Source organism: Hydractinia symbiolongicarpus, chromosome 10, assembly GCF_029227915.1.
Source record: "Hydractinia symbiolongicarpus strain clone_291-10 chromosome 10, HSymV2.1, whole genome shotgun sequence".
In the NCBI taxonomy this organism is placed as follows: Eukaryota; Metazoa; Cnidaria; class Hydrozoa; order Anthoathecata; family Hydractiniidae; genus Hydractinia; species Hydractinia symbiolongicarpus.
In genome coordinates this window covers 522,978-548,017 of record NC_079884.1, presented here as the reverse complement: position 1 = coordinate 548,017, position 25,040 = coordinate 522,978, and the positions used below count along the sequence as shown (strand labels likewise).

Genomic DNA, 25,040 nt, shown 5'->3' with positions numbered 1-25,040 from the left:
ATTAATTTTCATTGTTCTTTTGTTGCAACATTTATAATGTATTTGCGCTTAAATAGAATTAAAAACAAACTTGTTGAAGAAAGGTGAGATGAATTTAACGGTTTATTTATTTATTTTTCTTTCATTTTTCAGTATCTATACAAGCGGGTTTTTAAAATTAGTAACAAAATTAATCCGGGTACCTGATTTTGCACGCCAAGGTTGCAACACAAGTGAGTACTCATATGCAGATATTGTTTAGATAACTGTTATCTCATCCTTCAACTGTCAAAAACTGCGAGTTAGTCCCTTTAGGCGCAACAGTTAGTTGGAGAACAGTCGAGAAGCGCTAGTTAGCTCCAAGCACTGTCAAAAACCGTTATTTAGCTCTTTTAACTGTAGGAAAGCCGCTAGTTAGGTTCTCCAACTGTCCAGAACAGTTATTTAGCTCATTCAACTATTGGAAAAACCGCTAGTTAGCTCTTTTAACTGTCGAAAACCGGTAGTTAGCTTCTCTAATTGTTGGTAGACGCTTGACAGATCATCGGACTGTCAACAATGCCCGGTTAGTTCTTCTACATGTTTGTTTGTATCTGGAAATCAGTTGATCACCAAAATGGTAAACCCTTAAAAGTCGCTTGCAGAAAATGTAATCAGTTTTTGCATATATTTTTGAAACAAAATTTTGCTTGCATTATTATGAATGTTTCGTTTGTTGTTTTTTTGTTAAAGAAGAGGCAATAAAAAATTATTTTGTGGCAGCCAGAAAATAAATTTTAAGCGAGAGAAAACTTTTTATAGATTTCTAAATCCATCCTCCTAAGATAATTACTATAATAACAAATAAATAACTATATTTCTTGTATGTGGTCAAAATAAGTAGGTTTTGGTTGTACTTACCAGTAAACATCAAAATAAGATCTTTGACTCGAGATAACTCCAACAAGCCAAAATACCTCAATATGACGATAACAGCCACTATTTGTCCAGTTGATAGGAGTCAAAAATGAGATACGATGAGTGTTTTATTGTCCATATTATTTATTGACAAGCTTTGACTAAAAATGTACTAAACACCATGCTAAAGAAGGCTAAAAGACTCGGTGATTCCTTCTATGAAGGCGTTGCATTGTTGTGATTTTTAAAATTCAAATTCGAATTTAAGTTCGATCTTTGTTATGGTGCGATATATAGATATGTTTTGCAGGGTTATTTAAAATTCTTACTGATTTTCCAATATAACGAACTTCCGATACGACGAACTCTTTTTTTTTGTCCCTTTAAGGTTCGTTATATCGAGTGTCTACTGTAGTTGTTGTCCTTTAAAAAGATGACAGAGGAGGGGGATGGATGGTTTTAAAAAGACAAATTTAAGCGTTACGTAATTATTTTCGCGAACACGGGAATTTGTGAAAGTTTTTTTAAAGTGCGAATTTTTTTTTCTCTTTAAGACCGTACATTGTGTGGACGTACACATCTTACTTAGTATAACGTCCAACAAAGTAACGGCTGTGTGTCTTTCTTTCTTAAGTGTTAAAACGCTTCCCCTGGTTTGTACACACATCAAAGTCACGTGACATGGGACCATTACGACACATGTTCGATGTTTTTCGCGCGAGTACAACGAGTCATAGGCTATAGCGATGTTGTATTTAATTGATTAAAGGGGCTAAGCAAGGTCTCCAACATGGACGTCACTCTCCATCCTCCCACATTCTGAATAAAGCTGTGTAAAAAGAGACCACTTGAAAGGTCAAGTACAAGAAATTATAAGCACTTCACAACTGTGTAGAAAACCCCTTTATGAATAATTACTTTTGTCATGATGAGTTTGCTACTTTTTTTTACTATTTTCTAAAAAAAGGGTCATTCCCTTTAAGTCTCCTTTTTGGCGGTAAAATGAGCTACGGTCTGTAATATATCAAATACCAGCAAATCGAAAGTTTGTTTTGACAAGGAAAAAAGGATAACACGAGGAACTGTATTTGTTAAAATTTGTTATGTTGGTAGCTTTAAGAAGGTAATTAACACATCAAAGATTTTAAAGCCATAGCTGTATGTGTCTATGCAAAATTTAAAATAATATAGCTAGGTAGCCTCAACAAAAAACTTTTAAAGTTTATTTCGTCACAAAGCCTAATTTATTGGCATGGTAAATGCTTACATCAACTAAAATTATGAATATCAAATACACGTATTAAAATTTTCTGTCATTTTTAGTTATATTTGGATGTCCAATGTGATAATTAAGATGATTTTAGGTGTTGTTTTTGTTCTCACAGCTCACAAATTTTTTTACCGCAATTAACTAGACTTAGGTGTAACTCACTTAAGTCAAAAATCAACAGTCCGTTTTGTAGCCCTGTAATGCAGGACGCAATAATGTTTTCTCTTAACCAATTGGCGCTTTATATTTCATAATTTTCCACAGACATATGATTTAGTTTTTCTATCGATAACGTATTTTTGTTTTTTTCGTCATATTTTAACCCGATTCGGTCCGGAGAGAGGGGGGAGGGGGGTGGGCACTGACGGTTATTGATCCCATATTGAATGGCTATGATACTCACTGAGTTTTAATATTTATCTTTTAGACATCTGCATGCTAAATTTCTAGGTCCCATACCTCTCAGAGGCCTTGATATTGGCTATTACTTGAAACTACCCTTAAAAATCCCCATGAAATCTCTATACTTTAGAAAATATAAGAACTCTTGATAGGACTATTCTCTAAACTTGAAACTTACAACACAACTTTATAACGGAATAATTCCCCTCAGTCGCATTCACATGTACCTAATTTCTACGTAAGGCTTACGGAATGGCTGGCGGTCATTTATTCTCTTACGTTACGTAAAATCTTTACGTACATGTGACATTCTTAACGGGAAGTACTTAAACCCTTACGAAGTCACTTAGTGCTTTCGTAGAATTTCTAGCGATCAAAAATCTTTGTTAATAGCATCGATGCTATTTTCAAATGTCCAAAATCTAAAAATCTCAATTAAAACACAGACAAACTTTACTTTAAGTGTCTTTGTATAACAAAAAAGAGCCCTCGACTGTGTTTTTAAATAAACAGTTCTTTTTAAAACAGGCAGACACGCTCTTTTTAATACTTGCTCCACTTGTTTTTGTTTGACGACGGTGAGGGTTCCGTCATAACACAACAAGAACAGTTGATAAAACATGATATATTTTGATTGCTGCCAAATTAAATGAACCAAATCAATAAAAAATAAATAAAATAATTTTACGTGAGTTCGGCTTATGGCCACATTCACATGTACATTAATTTTTACGTATGAAAAATCTTACGTAAGAATTCTCTCCATACTTGAGGTTTTCTTTAGCTCACATGTGCGCAAGAAATTTACTTATATTTAGTATTAGTATTAGATCTTCTTTCGATTTTACTTATATACAGTAGACGTCCGTTAATTCGAACATGCAAGGGACTAAATTATTTGTTCGAATTAACGAATGTTCGGATTATTGGAAGTTCAGAAAAAACAAAAAAATTATTAAGTGTTTAAAGGTTTTATGCTAATATAACTTTATTACAACTTTACTACTTTTTATAAAAATCTTTTAACCTTGTTTGCGCATAATGCTGGTCAATTGCGAAAAATGCGACCAACCTTGTAAACTGCATTTTATTGAAAATGCCAATTTAACTGATAAATTAAAAGAAATTTTTATTTTCTTATAAGATTTTATTTATCGATACCCAAAAGTTCGAATTACCGAGCATAATGTAGCCTTGGAACTTAAAAATGTTCGAATTAGCGAAATGTTTGAATGAAGCAGCTTTTTATATCTAGTACATACAGGAAGTGTACTTCATGATCTTCGTCTTGACCAAGTTGCACATCATACTGAATTATATGAACCAACTTACCATACAACAAAGAAAACAATGTAAAAAGCGAAACAGGTGGTTAATTTTCTGCGTTGTGCTTGAACAGTGTATTTTAATTTAAAAAAACCCAGCCGTTTCGGCAGGAAGTTCTACGGCGTATTACTGAAATATGAAATTAGTAGAAAAATGCGTTCAAATTTATAAACACTGCTTTTATGAAACCTAAATGAAACAAAAAGCAATAAAAACAACGATTTTTGATTTATATCGTTTTTTAAAATTATTAGAAGTTCAGAAAAAAGAAAAAATTTGTAAGTGTTTAAATGTTTTATGATATTATAACTTTATTACAACTTTTTATAAAAATCTTTTTAACGTTGTTTGCTTGGTGATGGGCAAGTCTCCAAATTCCTTGTAAACTTCATTTAATTGATAAATTAAAAGAAATTTTACCACCATTGATGCAATAAAAATGAAAACGTTTTTTTTATTTTCCCTTAAGATTTTATTTATCGATACACAAAATTTCGAATTAACGAGCATAATGCATCTTTGGGACTAAAAAATTGTTCGAATTAGCGAAATGTTCGAATTAGCGGAGTTCGAATTAAGCAGCTCAAAACATAAGACTTTATTAAACCAAACTCAAGGGACTTGGTAATTTGTTTGAAATAACGGAATGTTCGAATTAAGCGGCATTCGAATTAACGGACGTCTATTGTAATCAGAGTTAAATTGATTGCGGGCGTTCCGCGCCCTTACACAGTTCTTTAATATTTAGCCTCCCCGCTGATGAAATGGCTGAATCGCAACTTATTTTCGCAAACCGATTGCGCCTTTGAGTAACCAACCAAGCTAACCAGAATGCTACATTCCCGTACGTTTTTATTAGGGAAAATAGCTAATGGCCGTCTTGGAAAACTCTTTCACTGGCTTCTTTTTTTTCATAATATCAATGAAAAAAGCTTTTACAGTTTCAACTGTGAACTTTCAGAGATATTTATTCTGCAAACCTCAAAATATTTCTTTAGTCAAGAAAATGTTCAACTCGTTTGTATATTCTCAATCTTGCTGCGCTGAAAAATATGAGTGTTTCATTTCTTACTTGTGTTGATTGGCGGAAAGCACGATGTTGAAAATAAAATGTGCGATAGATTTTTAATAAATGCGGGTGTGGCCACGAAAGAGACAAATAATCAAGGCACGACTAATAAAATTGGTAGCACGTTATAGAGAGGTCATTGGGACCTTTAAATAACATTTGCGAAACATAATATTCGGGAGTTGTTCGTTATAAAATGTCCGCTGAGACTTTTACCGTCATTCTATCCGTTTCTAAGAAAAGTGTCCGTTGTAGAGAAGTGTCCTGTGTTGCTGGCAAAATTTTGACAAATTTTCAATCCCAAATTACTGCATTTTTTCCATTCATATATTTATTTCCAAATATTTTATATACATTGTGTTTAACTAAAAATTTAGAAGATAGTATTTAAAAGTTTTTTGATGAGGACAATCATTCTAATAAAGCTACACAGAACCCATTTTGATGTTGGTATCTTTTCTCTTGTCCATGCCTTGATAAACAAAAAAAACATTTTGCCAAGTGCCTGCAAGCACACAATTCAATTATATAATCTTTTATTGGTCAACTGGTTTGTATCTTCTTTATAACAGTATTTCTCACGTGTAACGACAGATTTTATTTTCTCTATTCTAAATTTATTTTCTTATTTTGTTTCTATCTAATGTTTTTATGCTTCTCTGTAGTTTTCTTATAGTTCTTTTTTGAGCTCTAGTAACTCGTTTATCATTACCATTTTCAGGTATGTCTCTTTTTGATCTGTATACAGCAGATTCGTTATATTTGTTCATACTATACGCAAGCGCTTCTACTGTTTGTGGCATGAAATAAGCAACATTGTTTTTCTCACACGGATCAAAGCGTACATTGAATAAACAAGGCGAAATATCTGGCCAACAGCCAATTGCATCAGGATAATTTGCACATTCTATCTCGCTATCCCAAACAGTTACTGGTTTCATTAAGGTATCCATTTCACCTCTAGCTAAAGGTCTTTGAGCAGGAGGAGTGTATGTCTCCCCAGTAATAAGTTTAAAATCGCCGACTCGAACTGCGGCTTTGTTGTCGTAAATACCATACAAAATTTCCATCCTAAATGCAAAAAAAAGAAAACTCATTGAGAAACCCGTCGAAAGAGGCGTGACTTTAACAATAATAGTACCTTAGCTTTTCCGCCAAGTGACACTAATACATCAAAAGGTAAATGGTAGACACAGGTGCAGAACTAGCAAAATACTGTACAAGAAAGTAATGTTTCTAGTATCTGTGATCAAACCTTCTTAGAAGGCTAAATTTTACCAATAATTATTTTCTTACAACATAAAATCCTAATAGGAAACACGGTAAATCATGATGCAGTTTTCAGAAGTAAAATCGCTACATACCTAGGTGAGTAATCGTCAGTGTTGATGGAATCCCAAATATCCATGCCGTCACTTTCAACAACATGTTCTGAATTTCCTCCTGCGAGGCGAAATATTGTGGGTAGCCAGTCCACCATATGCACTAGACCATACGAAACTCGACCTGAAACGAACACAACTATACAAGCCAGAAAAATACAAATCCTTTTATCTTTTAATGGCGTTAAATACACAACTCAGTTTCAAATTGATATCAACTGTTAGATAACTTAAAATGCAACAGGAAGTAAGAAGTTAGAAAATTTCGAGATTTTATAATTTCGCGATTTATAGTTTAATATACCGTATCGGTAAAAAAAATCATTTTCAAGTTTTCATTTAAATTTTCAGTCGCTTACACAAATTTTAGTCATTTATTAATGACTAAATTTTATTTCGCCCGCTAATTTTTGGAATAATTGATGGAAACAATTTTTTTTTTCAAAACAAGCACTACATTTGGAACGAAAATGGACAACAAACAAACATGCAATGTATATTTAATTAGTTGAATTTAAATTACAAAACAAAAAAACGATATCCATGCTTTGTATTCTATTGTTTAGTCATCGCCAAACCAAAATTTGGCCACGTGTACAACTTTTTTTATCAATAAAGTAATTGCAAAGATTACAAAATATAGTATAAAGACGAAAAAAAAAATTCACCGTTTTCAGAAAAAAGGATTTTTTCGCGTTTTTTATTCTTGCTGACTAAAAACCTGATGTCGAAAATTTTTGCCGTTAACGTATGATTTCTACATTATGATAAATCAGCCAACAAATATATAAGAAAAGTTTTAAAAACACATGTTAAAATTTTATTTTTAATTTATAAAGTAGCACGAAGCTTTTCGTAACTGAGTTACATTTTCAAGATTTACATTTGACTTGAAAATGTAACTCAGTTACGAAAAGCTTCGTGCTACTTTATAAATTAAAAATAAAATTTTAACATGTGTTTTTAAAACTTTTCTTATGTATGATTTCTGTTTTGCTACAACAAACCTACCTCTTCTTTGAATGCGATTACTGTACACAAAACTTAACCCCCTTGATCCTCCTTCCCATAACGTTCCGTTGCTTCCCCGAAACGGATATGTAGATGGCCAAGTGTAAAGGTTGTTTCCTTTTGTACCACCAGTCAGCGTAGTAAAGATTAATATTGCGTTCCGTAAGACACCGGTATCGTAAAGTATCCGGATTAGGTGTCCTACTGCTCGGTCTAATTGCATGATTAACCCTGAACAAAGACGAATATTGTAAAAATTTAATCAAATCACATAAAAGTAGAAGATATGTAATTTTTCTTAAAAATTAAGGTGACTTTTGGATAATAGCAATATTCAAGAGATCTATGTTTGCGCGCCATGACATAAAATCGTAAAAGATACTATTCCTGTCGCAAAATAACTATTTTTACTCTAACATGCATCTTTCTTTAAATTTATCATACCTGCATATATTCTTCTTGCTTCAAAAGGGATGTGCTTTGCTTTTTCCAGATACTCGTCCGGAACCTGCTGCGGATAATCAGCGTGTAGCTGCGGGAAGTTTACTTGCAAAAATAATGGATTAGCTTGATCGTGTTCTTTTAATATGAGTTCCGATTTCTGTATCACATCCCAGGGATAGAAAGGTATGTTCGTATCCTCGCAATCAATCTGGAAAATAATAATTTAATATTATTTTTCATTATATTATTAATATTATATTAATATATTATTCAATGTAAGTTGCTCTAACGACCATTTATTTGTTACTAAGTTTTACGATTTCTGTCTTTCAAAACGCACGAATTGAGACAATTAGCTAACTCTTTTAAAACTCAAAAATCAGGGACGACCATGCTTCCCAGTTACGCTTAATCGAGAGATCGAGAAGTTACATCAAAACGAATAATGAAAGTGGATAGAGATAAGTCGATAAAAGATACGCGTGATTGAGCGTGGGCGTTAAACTGAGCATTTTCAGTATAAAAATATGACATGCTCATCAAAAGAAGCAGAAAGTAAGTCTGACTATAAGGACAGAATTTTCACCGGAAGAAGACTTCACCCATGTAATGTATCAAATGAAAAAAAATAGAACGGTTAATTGTAGGCCTGAATCTTTGACCCTCATTCTATATTATTACACCAAGACGCTGACAAGGTACGAAGTTGTCGTTTGTAAATCGCCTTACCACTCCCACTTCTCGTATCACGTAACTTTGGATGTCTAAATAGTTCCAAATGTCGTACGTTACTCGAGAAGCTTCTCCTGGTTCAGGTGTACCTAAAAATCAATAGTAAATGGCTTAATGCAACTTGTGATAATGGCCAATTCCTAAAGTCCCCATTGCCTGCAACCTCACATTCAGTTATCTTCGCATTTTTCATTATTGTAGGACTGTTACTTGCTTAGAAATTAATATATAGTAGACTCTCAAAAAATTGGTTCGCTAAATCGAGGGTTCGTTATATCGGGGGTTCGTTATATCTGGGGTTTGTTTTATTTATAAGAATTTCTTAAGGCAGTGTCGATTTTGTTTGAGAGGTTGGGAAGGAGGTTGTAAAAACGCCTTACGTAATTGATTGCGTGCAATTAAACCAATCTGCATTTTTACTTACGGTAATGAATGGGATGCTTCCCGGTCCTGAATGTGGATACGGACTCTTCACAGTTAGGAGTGGTGTAATATTGTTGCAAGATAACACCATGGTTAGCAATTCTGTCAATATTAGGTGTTGGAATTTCTGGATTACCATGGAAACTAACATCATCCCAACCCTTAAAAGAAGTAGGTAAAATTCACTAAAATTTTACTTTTTACTTACACTTACACAGTGCATCCTTATTTTAAAAAATTAATTTTTATTTCAAATTTTAGAATTGTACAATCTCGAATATTATTATAATTTATTTATATATCTTGTTATAATTTGTGTTAATTATTTATTTAGAAACATAACAGCGATTATATATCTGAGCGACCATGCGTTTACATCAAAGCATAATTAATGTCGTTGGTGCATACTACATGCGCCATTTTGAGTGGTGAATTACTCCTTGTAGCGTGCAATCATACAACAGTTGTGCCTCTGCACCAACCAGATCTCACTTAGCGAAATAAATTTTGCAATTTTCCAAATCTTATTGTTGCTCTTGTTTTTTTGGTAATATTTCGTTCGTCGTATGATCCTACCCGACAAATTAAACTAAATAAAATTAACGAAAAAAAGTTTATTCTGTTTACGCTGCAGAAACTTAATGGCTCATACAAAACCTTTTTTTATAACCTTTATAATTATCCTCTTAGAAAATTTTAGTCCCAACCAATTTTTTCTGAAAACTGTTAGGTCAATAACAACCAGAAATTAAAGAAAATTACATCTAATAACGCTATTTAATTTTATAAGCTACAAATAAGCCAGGAATAAGTGAATAACATTGTTTTATCAAAAAGATCGTTGCAAACTTTTTTCCATAGAGATTTAGTACGTATTAATAAGTGTACTTTTTCTTAAATAGTTACTAAATATCCATATATACAACAATGACATAATGAAATATGCCAGCGAAGCTGAACCTACCATATCTCTCATGGTGACGAAAATTATATGGGGATGAGGAGGTTTGACAACTTCTTCACCAACTACAAATTTGAGTATTATCAAGACAACAGATAAACATGACAGTAAGCTCCACGCCATTCTTTGCACTGCTTATCCAGAAAGTATTTGCAACTAAACAATAGGAAACAGCAAAAACAGGTGACGATAATTCTTCAATTTATCTTGTTACTTTCTATTTCAAGCATATTTAGCATCCCAATATCAATTTAGTATATCAAGACCATAAAATTTCCATTTTTTTTAAAGCCAGTAGCGATATAATTTTTTAGATTTGTTCGCTACTACAATTCGAATTTCAAATCAAAAATCCATGCAGAATATAATGCACTTCTTCAACAAAGACTAAGCGATCGTTTGCTCAATCATACATAATGGTAGCTCTTACTGCCTTCTCATTGGTTCTTGAAAGTTACATTCGAACGCGAATGCGGTACCTGTGTTCTCTTTAAACTTTCTGTCTAAAAGATCAGTAAATGTCATTGTTTTTTCTGTTCATAATTTGATCTCCTTTTATTTATCATGAGAACAGTGAGTATTATAACTAGAACGCGTGTGTTTTTTTTTTCAAAATATGTTCAAAAAACACAAATCCACACTTCTTTTGATATCGTATTTTTTGTTTGAGCCTCGTGATTCTCAGAAATTCGACATTTTAGGCTTAAATGTTCTTAAATATGTTCTTACATCAAATGAACATTTACTTTCTTTTGTCAGTACTTTTATTTAACAACTACTAATCGATAGCCCATAAAAAATCCTATTGGGATAGCCCGTCCTACATATTTCCTGCACGTCTATTTCGTGTATCCTTGCCCACATTTGAGCATGAATTAAATAAATTTTACTTAAAGGGTGTTTTACTATGATTAAAGGTGGTATTATATTGGAGTATTCGATTACATCCCCTCTTTATTCGGATAAGTGGAACCCTCAAAAAGTGGTATTTTGATAAGTGGAACCGTTTTTTTGGTCTCTTGAGCGCAATATTTATTCATATAAGTGGAACTTTTTCAAAAGAAAAATCATCTACAGTACGTTCGAATCATTTTAATCAAAACATTCTTTTTTCGAATGCATTCACCGTAAGAGTTTGCAAGTTTTGATGATACCGTTGCCGCAACAGAGCATGTGTTATCCGTCGAGTCAATTGAAATATAGAGGAGTCAATTAAAGTAGAGGATGATGAAGAGGATGGCGGTGATGAAGATATATCTCTAGAAATGCCACAAAGTTTAAAACAAGCTTGCATAAAAGATTATTTTTTATAACTTTATTGCTATTAAAAATCATCATGTGAAACATAAATATCTATAAAGCATTTTCTTTTGCTCCTCCCCCTGCTTTTGATTATTCGTAAATTCCTCGGTCTCCTGAGATTTCAGATAAAAGAGAAGTTCGATAAGTGGAACTTTTTTTCGGTTTCATAGAAGTTCCACTTATCGAGCAATTCGGAAGTGGATACTTCGATAAGTGGAACCATTTTTTCGGTCCCTTGGAGGTTCCCCTTACCGAAAGTAGACTTTATGTAACATCATAGAACTTTTGAATTCAGCGGGTTAATTAAGTGTTTTTAATTTTAGACCAAAGTAAGACGGTAATGAAATCTACATTAATTTCTACGATTTATGAAGATCATCAAAGAGGTGTGCCCGAGTAAAGCAAACACTTAATTAGTATGGTATAATACCGTGCTCGCTGAATAAATCTCATAAGAAACTAGACTGAAAATGTTTTTGCTCTGTTTTATTCATTCTTTTTATTTTAAAGTTCTGTTGCGTTGCATCTTTGTGTAATTTTACATTTTTTATATTACTAACCGTCAACTGCGTTAATTTAATTGGTGTAAGAGTCTGTTGGTTTTTCCGCGTTAATTTATCGAGTGCTGTTTTGGACGCTAAATTCTTACAATAAACTCCATATAACTAATACCTGTTTTCTGTATGTCACACGGGCCAAAGTCGTGCCACACTACGCACAAAACTTTAAACCGGAAATATATAGTTGGCTGCAAGCTGCAAGCTATTTCGCAATATTTAATACCCGCGAAATATTTCGGGGAAATTTTTTTGATAGATACAATAACATATGATGAAAAAAAACACTATCAGAGAATATAAAAGCATGTTACAGCGATTCTGTAGAATATCTATTTGTTGTTTTGTCTCTTTTTATAAACTAGGACTCGTTAGGCTCTTTATATATGGACGGCCTAGGTTGCACCTTGTTACCAATCGGAGAGATGATGCCAGTTATTTGACCTGTTTTCAAATATTTTGGCCTGAAATGTAAATCTTTAAAATATTTTTTTACGTTTTTTATTTCTACGTTCCCTGGCCATAATAACTTGAGAAAGTCACTTTGATTCAGTATAAAACTACTGCAATGACGAATAATGATAGATTGTGTTGTTGGGACATAATATTGGACAACCTCGATCCCAGGACCTGTAGCGTTTTTTTTATATGAGGATGAAACTCGTACGTATATACATATACAAGTATATACATTAAAAACATAACAACATCTAGCAATTGCTCAATTGTGCAACTTCACACACCACAAACAAAGACCATGTAAAACCAAATTCTTCTTGAAGTTGCAAAGAAAGATCTGATGTTTGGGTTATTATAGCAACCTCTGCTCTTGTCATAGGAGTTTATGCACCATTATCAAACAAATCTACCATATAAGTCCACCAAGTACCATTGAATACCATTGAATGTATATATATGCAGCAATTTGGACGGTCTGGTCGATGAGGGCAAGAAGCATTGGCAAGATTATATTATACTGGACATAATATCAGCACTAGGTGTTTAAAACAAAATGACATTAATGAGTTTTTGGTGATGATATAACGCTCTTTACAATGTCATTTTTCTGAAAGCTTATTTAAGCAATCTGGCGGAAAATCTTTAATTTTCTTTCACATTTACAACAGTATTAGTTTGCATAATTGCGATATTTGAGGTTCCAATACTTCCGAAAATTTCACTAAACCGTTTTAAGTTTGTTTCAGCATGAAGCCTACTTACTTTAACACACCCACCATAAACTTTATGTGTTGTGATATTTACTTTCTCATTGCCTAAAAAACAATACGTTTTATAGTTGTGATTTCTTGTATATATATATATATATATATATTATATGTACAGCTAGCTATACTTTATTCCCTTATTTATTTCCATTTATTTTTCAATACTTTAGCTAGTATTTTTGTCCCAAAAGTATGTTAAAAGATATCTCTTGACACATGTGGCATTTTAAGTTGTCATTGTTGTGTTTGTGCATCTTTAAGCCAACAGCATCTAGCCAGTTCGTCAGCTTACACACTACAGAGTTTCATCTGTACGAAGTTTTTCTTTACTTTTTAGCATATGAAAACAAATTAAGTATTGTGTCCCAATAAAAGGTTGCAGAACAGGATGTTCGTCGCACTACTCCATTTGAGTTGTCGTCTTTTTCACCATCAGTAGGGAAACAAAATAATTGTTTAAAAATTTTGAACAGCTTTTTAAACGATTCCAGGAAGTTAAAAATAACGTGAATATAAATATTTTCTTCATAAACAAGTAACCAGAATCTTCGTAATGCTTATCGCCATATTTTTTGTGGATAAAAAAATGCAGTGCTTGCAAAAAAACTTCTGCGTTAATTATCTTTTTAACATAATTTAAAAAAGCCGTACACGTAATCTCATTGGTTGAGTAAGCTGTTGTACCAGGGCCTCGTACGCGTTTCATCCTCATATCAAAAAACGCTACAGGCCCTGGGATCGAGGTTGTCGATTACCCATAGTTGGAGTCAGTGGAGACAACAATATTCATTATTCAACCGAACTTGGAGAATACTACAAACTTTACAGACAGGGTTCACACGAATTTTTGCCACACAATTCTTCCTCCAAAATAGATTCAATTGACGCATTGGTCGTATTGAAAATTTTGTTTGTGGTAGTAATAATGTAGAACATTGTATTGACTAGTACGTTGAAAATATCTAGTAATAGATTGATTCCTCTAGTATTTATTAAAACTGGAGATACAGTAATAGCTACCGAAAAAGACTTTATTGACGAATAGTGTATTATTTTGTTGAGCAAGCTTGTTATATATGCATCCTTGGAGTGTTATGGTCATTCTGTAAAGTATCCTTTTGTTGTTTTTTGTAACATTTGTTCTCTTCATATAATGGTGGAGTTGCGTAGTTTTTATAATCCTTAGTAACAAAAGCTTCCCAACTATAATCCAGGAATTGCAAAGTTTGATATTTTTATTGAGAACTTTCCAAAAGTTCTTCGACCAAATTTGTAAATTTCTTGCTTTGGCTTGATTGTGTAAAGAGATTTTTAATGCTGAAAAAGTCGTTCCTGTTAGGGATTATATCCCACAAAAGTACCAAAACTTTTGCGGTTTTCTTCAAGATCGGAAAAACAGAGCAGATGCGAATATTTAATTTGCGAAACTTTATTATAATTAAATAGTTCTTTCTTTTTTGAAATTCTGAAAATCATTTCCCGTAGATGATAAATCTTTATCATATAATGTTTCAATCATAAAACTTAAATAATCAACCAGTTTGCCAACATTGCTTAAAACCATAGCCTGGTTAATGCGTACTTGGACAAGTTTACGAATTTAGGGAATGAAAACGCCACAATTTCAAGATAAATGTTAAAAAACCATTTTATTATTTTTATTAAATAAGCAGAACGTCTTCAGTGCAATAAATATATTAAAAATAATAAGTATGGACGAAATTAGTATATATACAATACAAACGTATAAGTGGAGAACTAGTATCAGTCAATTAAGATCCCCATCGAAAAATCACTCTGCGTCACGCTTACAAATTTTAATAAAACCCCTTTCCTCAACATCAAATACAAACGATCTCTCTTTTTGAATAGGGCACTCTTTGAGAATTATGGTTACATATCTTTTTCCAGTAATTACTAGCCAACCACGTGCTCCTTACTAATAAAGAATGAGCGGCTTACAAGATGGCTAATTAGATAAAATATAATTAAAAATAATTATTCCGTTTTAATTGGAAATAATCTTCCTACAATGTTTTGTTACAATATATCATTTCATCAACTGGCCACAAAATTATCTTTCAAGCATATTAAATTTCGTAGAACACCTCCTTCTAGTTGCATTCAAATGAATACATGTAAAGTATCGATGCAGCTGTGTGCAGGCTAGCTCTGTTGTGTTTATCTTCAAACCGGTGTTAAACATATGTTTGCTGTTGTTGCGCATTAAACATGCGCAAAACCGTTCATGTGTACCGAGAAAGACGCACTTTTTTCGCTCAAATTTTTAACATTATTACATATTTTTATATAACTTTATAACTATATATAGCTATATATTTTAAAGTAGTGGATAAAATTAATGCATTGGAGTGGAGAGATTTTAAAAAAAATTGGTTCTTACGGAGATGGAGGATATTAAGGAATGGAGCAAGGAAGTTTGTTATTACATTTGGTGAAATAGTTATATAAACATTTCAGATGTGTGATTCATAAAGCTTCTTAAATGAATTTATTATGAGAATATTGATATTTCTTGCATTAGTCTTACATCGCATTCACATCAATGAAGCCAAGACGTTTCATCATCCACTACAAATTCAAAGTGAAAAGCAGAAAAGTAAAAATAATTATTTCCTCCCCTTACTTCATGTTGAAAGTGTTATAGTATTATTTTTTTTATATTCCTTTTATGTTAGTTTTTGATCGAGGTTGTCTACCTAATGCAACTGTACATTGTTGTTGCGACTGCAGAAAGTTCAAACTGTTCTTTTTGCATTTAGAAGTGTGTGTGTTGCTTTCGATCAGAAGATCAAATATTTGCGAATGTTTTTTCTCTTCTTTTTCTTCTTCTTTAATAAGAATTTCGCCACTCAAGAAAAAAGAATCAGAAGTAAACAAAATAATACAACGTTTGTCAAAGACTTTTTGTTCAGACGACAGAAACAGTTAAAAACATCAAACTTTGTGCCGTCAAGCGAAAAAAATTTATTATCCAATGAAGTTTAAAAAATGAGGAGGAATAAGCAGTGCTTCCTATATTATGGTTAGGGCCTAGCAGACAGTTTAAGTCGAGCTAAAACGTTTGGAGAAAATAAATTTTATGAGAAATATGTATTGTACAAAATAATATGTACAACCCTTTTTATCCCTTTCTAACTTCCCCAACTAGTTCTTTAAGGTATACAATTTTACTAGGGATCTTAAATTTCCAAAATTAAAATAATACTTACTTATATTCGAAAATCAATCACATGAGGCCAGTTAGCTTGGCTTGCATTAGGTCACATAATGTTTTCTCAATCCGGGCTGGTAATATAGTTGCATGAAAGTGCGTACTTTTTTAATTAAGTATTTTTATGTTTGTTGTCGTCTAAGAATAAATTAATATTTTTACCAAAAAATTTGTGGCTAAATTTTTTTTCTTTATTTTAAAACATGCGCTTTCTGTAATTAAAGTAATTTTAGTTGTTCACAAAATAGAAAAGTCAGCCTGGTTTGCCAGACTGGAGCTATCATATGCCATTTTTTCATTCCGCTTTGCCGCGATGTTGCATTAATAAAGCGAGATTTCAGTTAGCCGGGCCAGCTCACTTCTCATGTGATAGAACTTTGTGTTTGGGAAAATTTTGTTAATGAAGGTGAGATCTCGCAAACTGAGCCAACCCGTTTTGCCGGGCGGAATTTTCTTATGTGATTGCCCTTCTATTCTTTAAAAACACAAATTAAATGAAGAACAGAAGGATAGCTAATCATCGTCTGCTTCTTTGTAGGTTTCAGAGCACAGAAAAATGAAGAGAAGGCGAAGCAAAACTTCCATCAAACACTTTCAATGCCAGCTATTCTTAAATTTCTAGAAGATAACGGATTGCATTCTGACAAAGCTTTAGAAAGGATAGCTAGAAAAAAACATAAATTCCATATCCTTCATAGAAATAATAAACATGAAATTCATAACGTATCCCACATGGGATATGACATCTCACAGAATGATGGAAAGGGAAAATCAGTAGCTAGTCGACATAGAAAAAAAATAATAAAGCATAGGAGACATTTACCTAAGAGAAACAAAGCTGGCACATCAAAACATAAACCTTTCGACTTTTTCAAACTGATGAACTATGTTATGACATCTAACCGCAATAAAAAAACTTCGGAGTATTTGAATAGCAAATCAAAATCTCGTTTTAAAAATTGGAAAGATACTGTCAATTATGGTGATTTACATGGCAACAGCGTTGATAAGAATATGACTCTTTCTATTGGCAAAGATGTCAGTGATAATTTTCCTGATAGCGAGACAAAAAGCATTTTGTCTGAGTCAAAAGATAAAAACCACCAACAGTTACACGAAAAATCTCATTCAAATAAAGAATTTTTTAAAAATCCTAAATTGCTTCAAAAATTAAAAAGAAAAGATGAACGTAAAGATGTGATACCATATCCGTTTTTTGCAATAAGAAGGAATCGAATACCCATCAAAAAAGATTCTCTTCCAATGTACAACCTACCCTCGAATCCTCTTCCACAACAGCTATTATCATTTCCAGCGCAATATCCTGAAATGCTCAACTTGCAACCTATGGATAAATTATATACTAGTGTACAAGGTTTAGATTTAAACGAAGAAGATCTCGTTGGACAGTACTTACGGAAGGAGAAATTAGAAGAAGAAAGTCTGAAAGATACAGATCCTGACCATCTTATCCGAACTGATGAACGTGGAAATCTGTATCAAGGTAAATATCTTCATTTCCTAAGAACGTCAACCGCCTGACCAACCTTAACAGGCTTGTTAAATTTTTACATATTTTGGTAGAACCTGACCAGATTTTTTTAAATATTAAAGGCCAACAAGTCCTTCTTTTACGGAGGAATGTTTTAATTTAAGTTGTCCTATTTTCATTGAACGAAAATATATAACTCTGGGTGCAATAAAAATTTGCCAATAATACTGCTTCCCCAAATGGTAGCAATAAATTTCGTTTATGTCAGCACTGTCTTTGACGTCATCAGAAACGTCTTCAGTTTTCAAAAATTCCTTTGAGTGCAAAAATTTGATTACTAAAACGGCTTTTTTATGTTTTATGTGGAGACAGAGGAATAGAAGTTGCTTGCCTTACAAGAAGAAAGGAACAAACGAGGAACAAAATGAAGGACAACTTTGAAAATTTGTGTTAATTAAATCTCCCTCATTTAAGCATAGCGTATAAATGTAACACGTTAAAAAAGTTAAAAGTTTATTTAAAACAAGTAACTAAAATTTAAAAATTTATTTTTCTAGCAATCGCAACACAACACACACACAAAAAAATTGTTCTCTTTGTTTGATTGACGCATAAAAATTATTATCGTCCTGCATCTAATGTGATTAAGGCAGGTTGTATGGCAGCTGATATTGTAGACGTTTTGAGGAAAAGAAGGGAAAACCTATTTTCAAATTAAAGATTAACACATTTTCTGATTCGTGTTATTTTAATGCTTTTTGTAGAATAATCATTGTTATAGGTATTCGTGTTTATTTCCTTCGTGTCAATCTCGTGATCGTTTATTTAAAATACCGAAAATCATAAACCAAACGGAAGAACTTATATTTTACAAATTATAAGAATTTCATAGACAATAAATGTGCAATTTAAGTAAAGACAAATATCTAGGACTCTCGGTGTTATGAGGTCTAAAAATTTAGCACAAAAGAGTATTTGCAAAAAAATGGCTATAGGGAACCCCTGTCCTCCAGATCAAATAACATTAAATTGCTTTTTATCCATTTTGCCTCTTTCCGATCCTCTATCAATGCTTCTCATATTTTTTCGAATACGTCATTTGCACAATGAAAGGATTAAATAAAATTTCATTGCTTTAGAGATTGCACACTTTATATCCTTCCCTAGAATTGTTTTATTGATATTTATGTTTTACATCACAATTTTCTTCTGTATTTAGATGATACAAGTAACTTTCCTGAAAATAGCGCCACCGTTAATTCAGTGGCAAAATCTAAAGCTGCACTCAAACTGTTAGCTGAACTGGAAACGATGCCAGATGGTACGGAAGCTAAGCAGGAGAAAGCAACATCTAGCAGTTTACCAAGCAACAGTAAACAAATGCATATTCAGAAGTCTTCGAATAAATTCAATCATGTTAGCCCTGCTGCACCAAAAGAGTTAGCTGAATTGGAAAAAATGCCAGATGATAAAGAAACTAGCCAAGTGAAAGTAACAACTAGTAGTTTGTCAAGCGCCACTAAACAGTCACACAGTCTGAAGTCTACGAATAAATTTGCTTTTGAAGACCCTCTAGAAACAATGGTTAATGTTGATCCAACAAACAAGTCAAAACTTTATAGTCATCACATGGAAGATTTAAAGAATGCAGATACTGATTCGAAAGCTATTGCATCTTTTCCAACAGATTTGTATATAACTAAGCCAGGAACTCAGTCTCCAACAAGTTCTAAGACATCTACTACAGAAAAAGCAACGACAAAAACTATTTCCGAATTAAGTACGGCACCATCTCACCATGAAATTTCTACAACCAATGTTGCGAACACCCAATCACTTGCAGAAAAGAAGGAGACAGAAAAACAAGCTCTCCATCTCCTAAAAAATTCCGCCATCAGAAAGAAATTAGAAAGAATCAAAATGCTAGAAGAAAGGTTAGAGACACTGCGTCGACTTGAAAAATCAAGAAAGAAGTATTTGATGATGAAAAATCCTACTGTGAGTGCAGCTAAACAATTATCTTCCTCAGACGCACATATGCATCATGAACTTCAAAAAGAAATGAAAAAGGAGGCATCGCCAATTTTAAGCACATTTTTTAGAAACCCAGAGATAAACGAAGAACCTATATTAAATTTTCATAAGGTAAAAACAAGCTTCATCATATCAAATGCTATTCTCTATCGTAACAGCTACATTTCGTCTGTGTGTTTAAAGACTTCTCGCTACCGGCTACTTTGCATCTCTTCTCCAACCTCGCATAGTGTTATTCAGCTAACTACCGTTAGAAACATATTTTTTGTAACTTCAATTTGAGCAGTTAACAGCGCCCTAATCATAAATCTTGTTGTTTCTTTGTTGTTGTTTTTTAAAGAAATATGGTACATATAGATATTCCATTTTTTAAATATTAAAAAGAATCAAAAATAAAATCTAAACAAAATTAAAAATATTAAATTTATTTACTTTTAGAAAGTAAATTCATCATTCTTTCAAGACGCTTTATACGATCGTGGTAATGTTTTGAACAATCATCATGATGTTACTGGATCTAAGAAACAATTACTTGAGCATCACGTTCCATTACTGTCAGAAATATATTTTAAAGATCTGGCTAAGGAAGAACAAATAATTAGTGATCACATTGATGAAGTGCGCTCGCCTAATTCTCAAAATACACCTCCTATAATTTTTAAATTACATCATGGCGAATCTGAAGATACTAACGCCAAGCACTTTCAACATAGTAATGTTAACGAAGTTGAAGACTCTCCAAATGAAACTGCAGTTGGAAGATCAATGAATGAATTCACATTCAATGGACGCGTTCATTTGGATCCAAAGTATCAAGGAAACGTCAAAATTGTTCATGGAACCCCACCTCCGGAATTTTTAGAAGCATTTGCAACTCAGTTTCCTCCAACAAGAGTAACTACACCGTTTGAGGCGCCTTTCACCCTCCCAGCTGGTCATGCTACTGGACAGCCTAATCTTCCTACCTTCAAGGGTGGTTATCCATGGATTTGGTATAAAAACCGAAAGAAACCTACCACCAGTCGATACAGAGATGCTCATGCAGGACTAACTACTCTAATACCTACGAAGCCTCCTGCTGGTGGTCTTTCAACAACTAGTACAACCACAATGAGGCGACTTCCTACAAACACACAATCACCAAATGTGTTGAACCTTCCTACAGCAGCTACACCTCTTGATGAAGACTATATCTTATCGGGAAATACGTCAACTGTCAATGATCCATTTAAAAAACCCAATGGAAATCTATCTAAAGAACAAGAAACTGCTTTGACAGATGATGGTGAGATCGACGCTCAAAAAGACCTTACTCTTGTTACAACTGAACAAACTACAACCACATCAAAGCCTGTTTTAGTGACTGCAAAACCAGTTATAATTTCGACTGTTGCTATTGATTCGAATTATACTTCCGCAAGTTGGAATAACATATCAAATCTCGTCAGTTTTGCAAAAGAAAATCAAGAAACATTTAATTCTACTGAAATGTTAAATTCTACTGCAGTCGAAGGTAACGCAACAACATTAAATCAACAAAAGGAGATTGAAAACCAAACTAGCGCAACTCCAAATACAACAACATCTGTACTCAATATATCCAAGATCTCTTCTGAAGTAGTCGGTGAAAAAGTTGTTGGTGAAAAATCTGAACTTCAAGGAAAGGGAAAACAAACTGTAGAAAGCGCACAATCTGCACCAATTGCTCAAATAACATATGAGAAAAATTCCCGACATCACTCAGAAACAAATGACATTATCCTAGATGAAACTCAAGATTTCGAAACGAAGCAACACATCCAATCCAAGTCGAAATCTGATCGAAAACAAGATTTTGAGAAAATTGCTAAAAAACAACAAGAATCACTATTAGGTACCGATAAACTAAAGGAAAACTTCGACATCGGTGCAGCAGACAAGATATACTTAGCAAGTAGACATACTCACGGATTGTTAGAGCTCCCAACACTGCATAAACCCACCACTAAGTATGAATCTCTTCTAACATTGGGTATGAAAAAACCTATAAAATCATTTTATATGCAGCCAACGGATGAAATAGCTGACGATAACGCAAATAAAAGAGGAATACAGCAATATTCGAGTTATACGTTAAAAGAATTGGAAGAAGAAAAAATCAGTGAAGGAAAAAGTAAGTTGTCAAGCAATAAAGCAGAGTCAGCTGTTAGTAGAAATGTAAAGGACAACAGTCGTAACAATGATAACAAGAACCTCAGTGACAAAGATGGCGGCAATGCACTTGCACAAAATAGCGATTTTGAGCCAAAATTATACGTGCAATCTAAATTCACAAATAGCAGTTCAGAGCAAGAGGCACTTGAGCAGGAGAGTCAACTTCTACAAGATCATAGCAATGAAGTAGACGCTGAAACAGCGAGTAAGCCAAATAACATAAGCGAATTTACACCAACCAATCATCGTTCCACTTCAAAACTAGAAGATTTTGAAAATGACGATAAGGAAATTGATGTAAAAACAATGTCGACAGTGTCAAAATTTGTCACAACACCATCAAGCATTGAGGATTCACCTATTAAAACATTGGTGGATCAACTGAACAAAGAAGTAACAGAGGATCAAAACATTCTTCATAATGTTGACCCTTATTCTCCACATGTTATTTCACCTACTGCTTCAGAAAACCGTTCTTCAGAGCCATCTGCTGCAAAGTTAAACAACGAAGTCCCTACATTAAAGGCTGATGTTTCTTTAAGGGCAAAAGAAAATATGACATTATCAAAAGACACTAACTCTCCCACAGTAAAGCAAATAGTTCCAGCTTTGCTAGCAACTCCTCCATCGCTGTCACCATTTGCAGGAAACGTGGTTGTTTTACCACCTGCACAAGGAATAGAACTAGTTAAGCCTACGATAGGCACACCTCTTTATATATCGGCTGCTTATTCAGATATGACAAGTGGAATTGCAACAAGCAATACCAACATAGCAATAGCTCCAATAGTAAATGCAGCACCAGTAAATACGCTCCAACAACCAATCATTGATGATAGATCCAGTTCAGTTAATACAGAAGGAATGGTTGATAAAAGTCATAGCATTACACCAATGATGTATGAAGTCCCACAACAACAACAACAACCTACTTCCGCATTTAAAATAACGGAAGCAGCTTTCCAACCACCTTTCGTGGCGTCTTCGCCACAAGAAACTCTACTACAACCTAAACTTGAACCTAAAATAGAAAGCCTTAAAAACAATCAACCTCCAGCCTTGCCAACAAAATCGACAGTTCATTTTGGTCCTGATCTTGATCAAACTAAACCAACAGAGGAACTTACACTTAAAAAGTTAGCAGAACAGACTACCAAATCTCTGTTTGATGATCAATTGAATATGGATGATATGTACTGGACAGGTAAATGCTGCTTTTTTAAAACGAATAAAAATTTTAATCTGTTCTTAAGATTAAAAGACTCTAACAGGGAAAGAATATTGGCACAGAGTAATATCTTTATTTGCTTGCTATATTTTTCCAGATTCGCCTGATGAGATTGAGAACGCTTGCAGACAGCAAAAAGGTTAATAGAATTTGTAATTTTATTTTACATATCCACTGAAGACAGCCAGATTTACAAAAAAAGTAATAGCACATATAGGACAATTCTAGAACATCTTTCTTAGGATCCGTTTTTTACAATGCGAAAAATTTAAGGAGAGTATATTTACTTATATATCTATGTTTTTCTAGGAACGAATCTTGTAGTGAATATGTTAGCATTTGGTGATTCTCTCACTCGCGGTTATTACAATAAAGGGAAGAACCATCATCCTTACACCATGAAGCTTCAATACTTGCTCAATAAAATGGATGCTAAAAGATGTTTTATTGTTGAAAACGAAGGTCGAGATGGAGACATGGCTTTCGGAGAAATGCCGAAAAGGATGGAAGAATTTTTTGATAACTCCAGTAAGAAAAATACTGTATATAAAATTATTGTTTCGAAAATTGCTTTTTGTCGCTTTGTTAACTGTTTGTTTTTTTGTTTTTTCTTCTTGGTTTTTTTTTTTTGCTATATTTGTTTATCCTTTCGATTCCTTTGCCCCACGAATAAAAGAAAATACTACGAAAGTTGAAAGTAAAACATATTTCTCTTGTCATTATATAGTAAAGGAGGGAGTAGAATACCAAATATACCTTTTTTCCTTATTTTTATAAATAGAAAAGCAGTTTGAATGGGTAATCATTCTTGGCGGAACAAACGACATTTATAATAAAAAGCATGCCGGTCGCCACACTGCTGCTGAGCTTACTCAAAACATTCTCTCAGTTCATCATCTTGCCCACCAACATGGTGCAAGGACTGTGGCAGTCACTATACCTGAAGTTGAATGTCAATCCAGTGACTTGTGTCAAGATATGAAACAGACACGAGAAGCTGTGAATGACAACTTACGAACTTTTGCGCTTGATCACAAAAACAGTGTCATGTTGTGTGATTTAGCGGGTTCGTTAGTGAGGAACAAGATTAGTCATAAGTTAGTTGGACAATTTTTTGAAGGCGGACTGCATTTGAAACCACGTGGTTATGAAACGATGGCGAAGATTATATTTGAATCTTTAAAACAAGCCTTAGATAAAAAATAGTTGTATTCGTAATTGTAGATATCTTAATTTTTTATATTCTTGTACCTTTTTTATATAAAATATAAATATAATATATAAATTTAAAACAAAAAAGTACGCATTTCATCATCATGCAGGTTCGAAGTTGCGGTGGTATGATTTTAAAAATAACAAAAAGCTCGTTCGTCTTTGCTACTTTTCATATCAGAAAAGCAAAATTAACTACACGATAGGTAAACAATTTTCAAAAAAATGTGGATTAAGGAAAAATGTGGAATGTGGATTAAGGATCTAACTGAAAAAAATTCTAAAAAGTAATAACGCAGTATGTAGTGTTGACCGCTCTGTAATAACAGCTCAGGGATCAAGAAATCTTTGAAACGGTTAATCACCTAAAGAACACCTTGATTGATCGATCGGTCCATCTTAGTGCGTTTAACTCTAAATCTGTGATTGCATAAAAAATATTTTGCCAAAAAATCGATTCAACGTAAATTTAATGTAGCATGAATACTGATAGCAGAATCATCAGTACATCGTGACATCTCTTGCTAATCTATTAGTCCCTGTGATGAATTTTTACCACAGTAGGGAAATCCATCTTTGTTTTATAGATTTGTCACTGTTTCTGGCCTTACTGCAAATCAAACATAAAAATTCGATTTTTACATAGATCGAGACTTTGTTTCATG

General features: G+C 33.2%; 3 protein-coding genes across 3 annotated transcripts in view; 2 read left to right on the top strand and 1 right to left on the bottom strand.

Annotated features, from left to right (window-relative positions):
- LOC130612045 (uncharacterized) overlaps positions 1–25,040 on the top strand; it is a 51,224-nt gene that overhangs the window by 4,637 nt on the left and 21,547 nt on the right. The gene's annotated exons all lie outside the window — the stretch shown is intronic.
- Positions 5,249–10,865, bottom strand: LOC130613213 (arylsulfatase B-like). The gene is made up of 7 exons (XM_057434550.1): positions 9,900–10,865; positions 8,937–9,096; positions 8,510–8,601; positions 7,781–7,988; positions 7,337–7,567; positions 6,308–6,449; positions 5,249–6,014 (listed from the first exon to the last, which is right to left on the bottom strand). Exons 1-7 carry the CDS (start codon positions 10,017–10,019, stop codon positions 5,561–5,563), a joined length of 1,407 nt encoding a protein of 468 aa, XP_057290533.1. The 5' UTR covers positions 10,020–10,865; the 3' UTR covers positions 5,249–5,560.
- LOC130613209 (uncharacterized) lies at positions 14,924–24,454 on the top strand. The gene is made up of 7 exons (XM_057434547.1): positions 14,924–15,601; positions 16,755–17,720; positions 18,928–19,853; positions 20,181–23,139; positions 23,261–23,302; positions 23,473–23,691; positions 23,945–24,454. Exons 1-7 carry the CDS (start codon positions 15,499–15,501, stop codon positions 24,367–24,369), a joined length of 5,640 nt encoding a protein of 1,879 aa, XP_057290530.1. The 5' UTR covers positions 14,924–15,498; the 3' UTR covers positions 24,370–24,454.

What these genes read in the sequence shown, in the direction of transcription:
- LOC130613213 (XM_057434550.1), bottom strand. Translation starts at nt 10,019, where the DNA reads ATGGCGTGGAGCTTACTGTCATGTTTATCTGTTGTCTTGATAATACTC. An exon ending in TAATCGCATTCAAAGAAGAG is followed by an intron (nt 6,450 to 7,336) that starts GTAGGTTTGTTG and finishes TGTTCGTTTCAG; the next exon opens with GTCGAGTTTCGTATGGTCTA. An exon ending in ACTGACGATTACTCACCTAG is followed by an intron (nt 6,015 to 6,307) that starts GTATGTAGCGAT and finishes TTTTGCATTTAG; the next exon opens with GATGGAAATTTTGTATGGTA.
- LOC130613209 (XM_057434547.1), top strand. Translation starts at nt 15,499, where the DNA reads ATGAGAATATTGATATTTCTTGCATTAGTCTTACATCGCATTCACATC. An exon ending in CTATATTAAATTTTCATAAG is followed by an intron (nt 19,854 to 20,180) that starts GTAAAAACAAGC and finishes ATTTACTTTTAG; the next exon opens with AAAGTAAATTCATCATTCTT. An exon ending in AGAATTTTTTGATAACTCCA is followed by an intron (nt 23,692 to 23,944) that starts GTAAGAAAAATA and finishes TTTTATAAATAG; the next exon opens with AAAAGCAGTTTGAATGGGTA.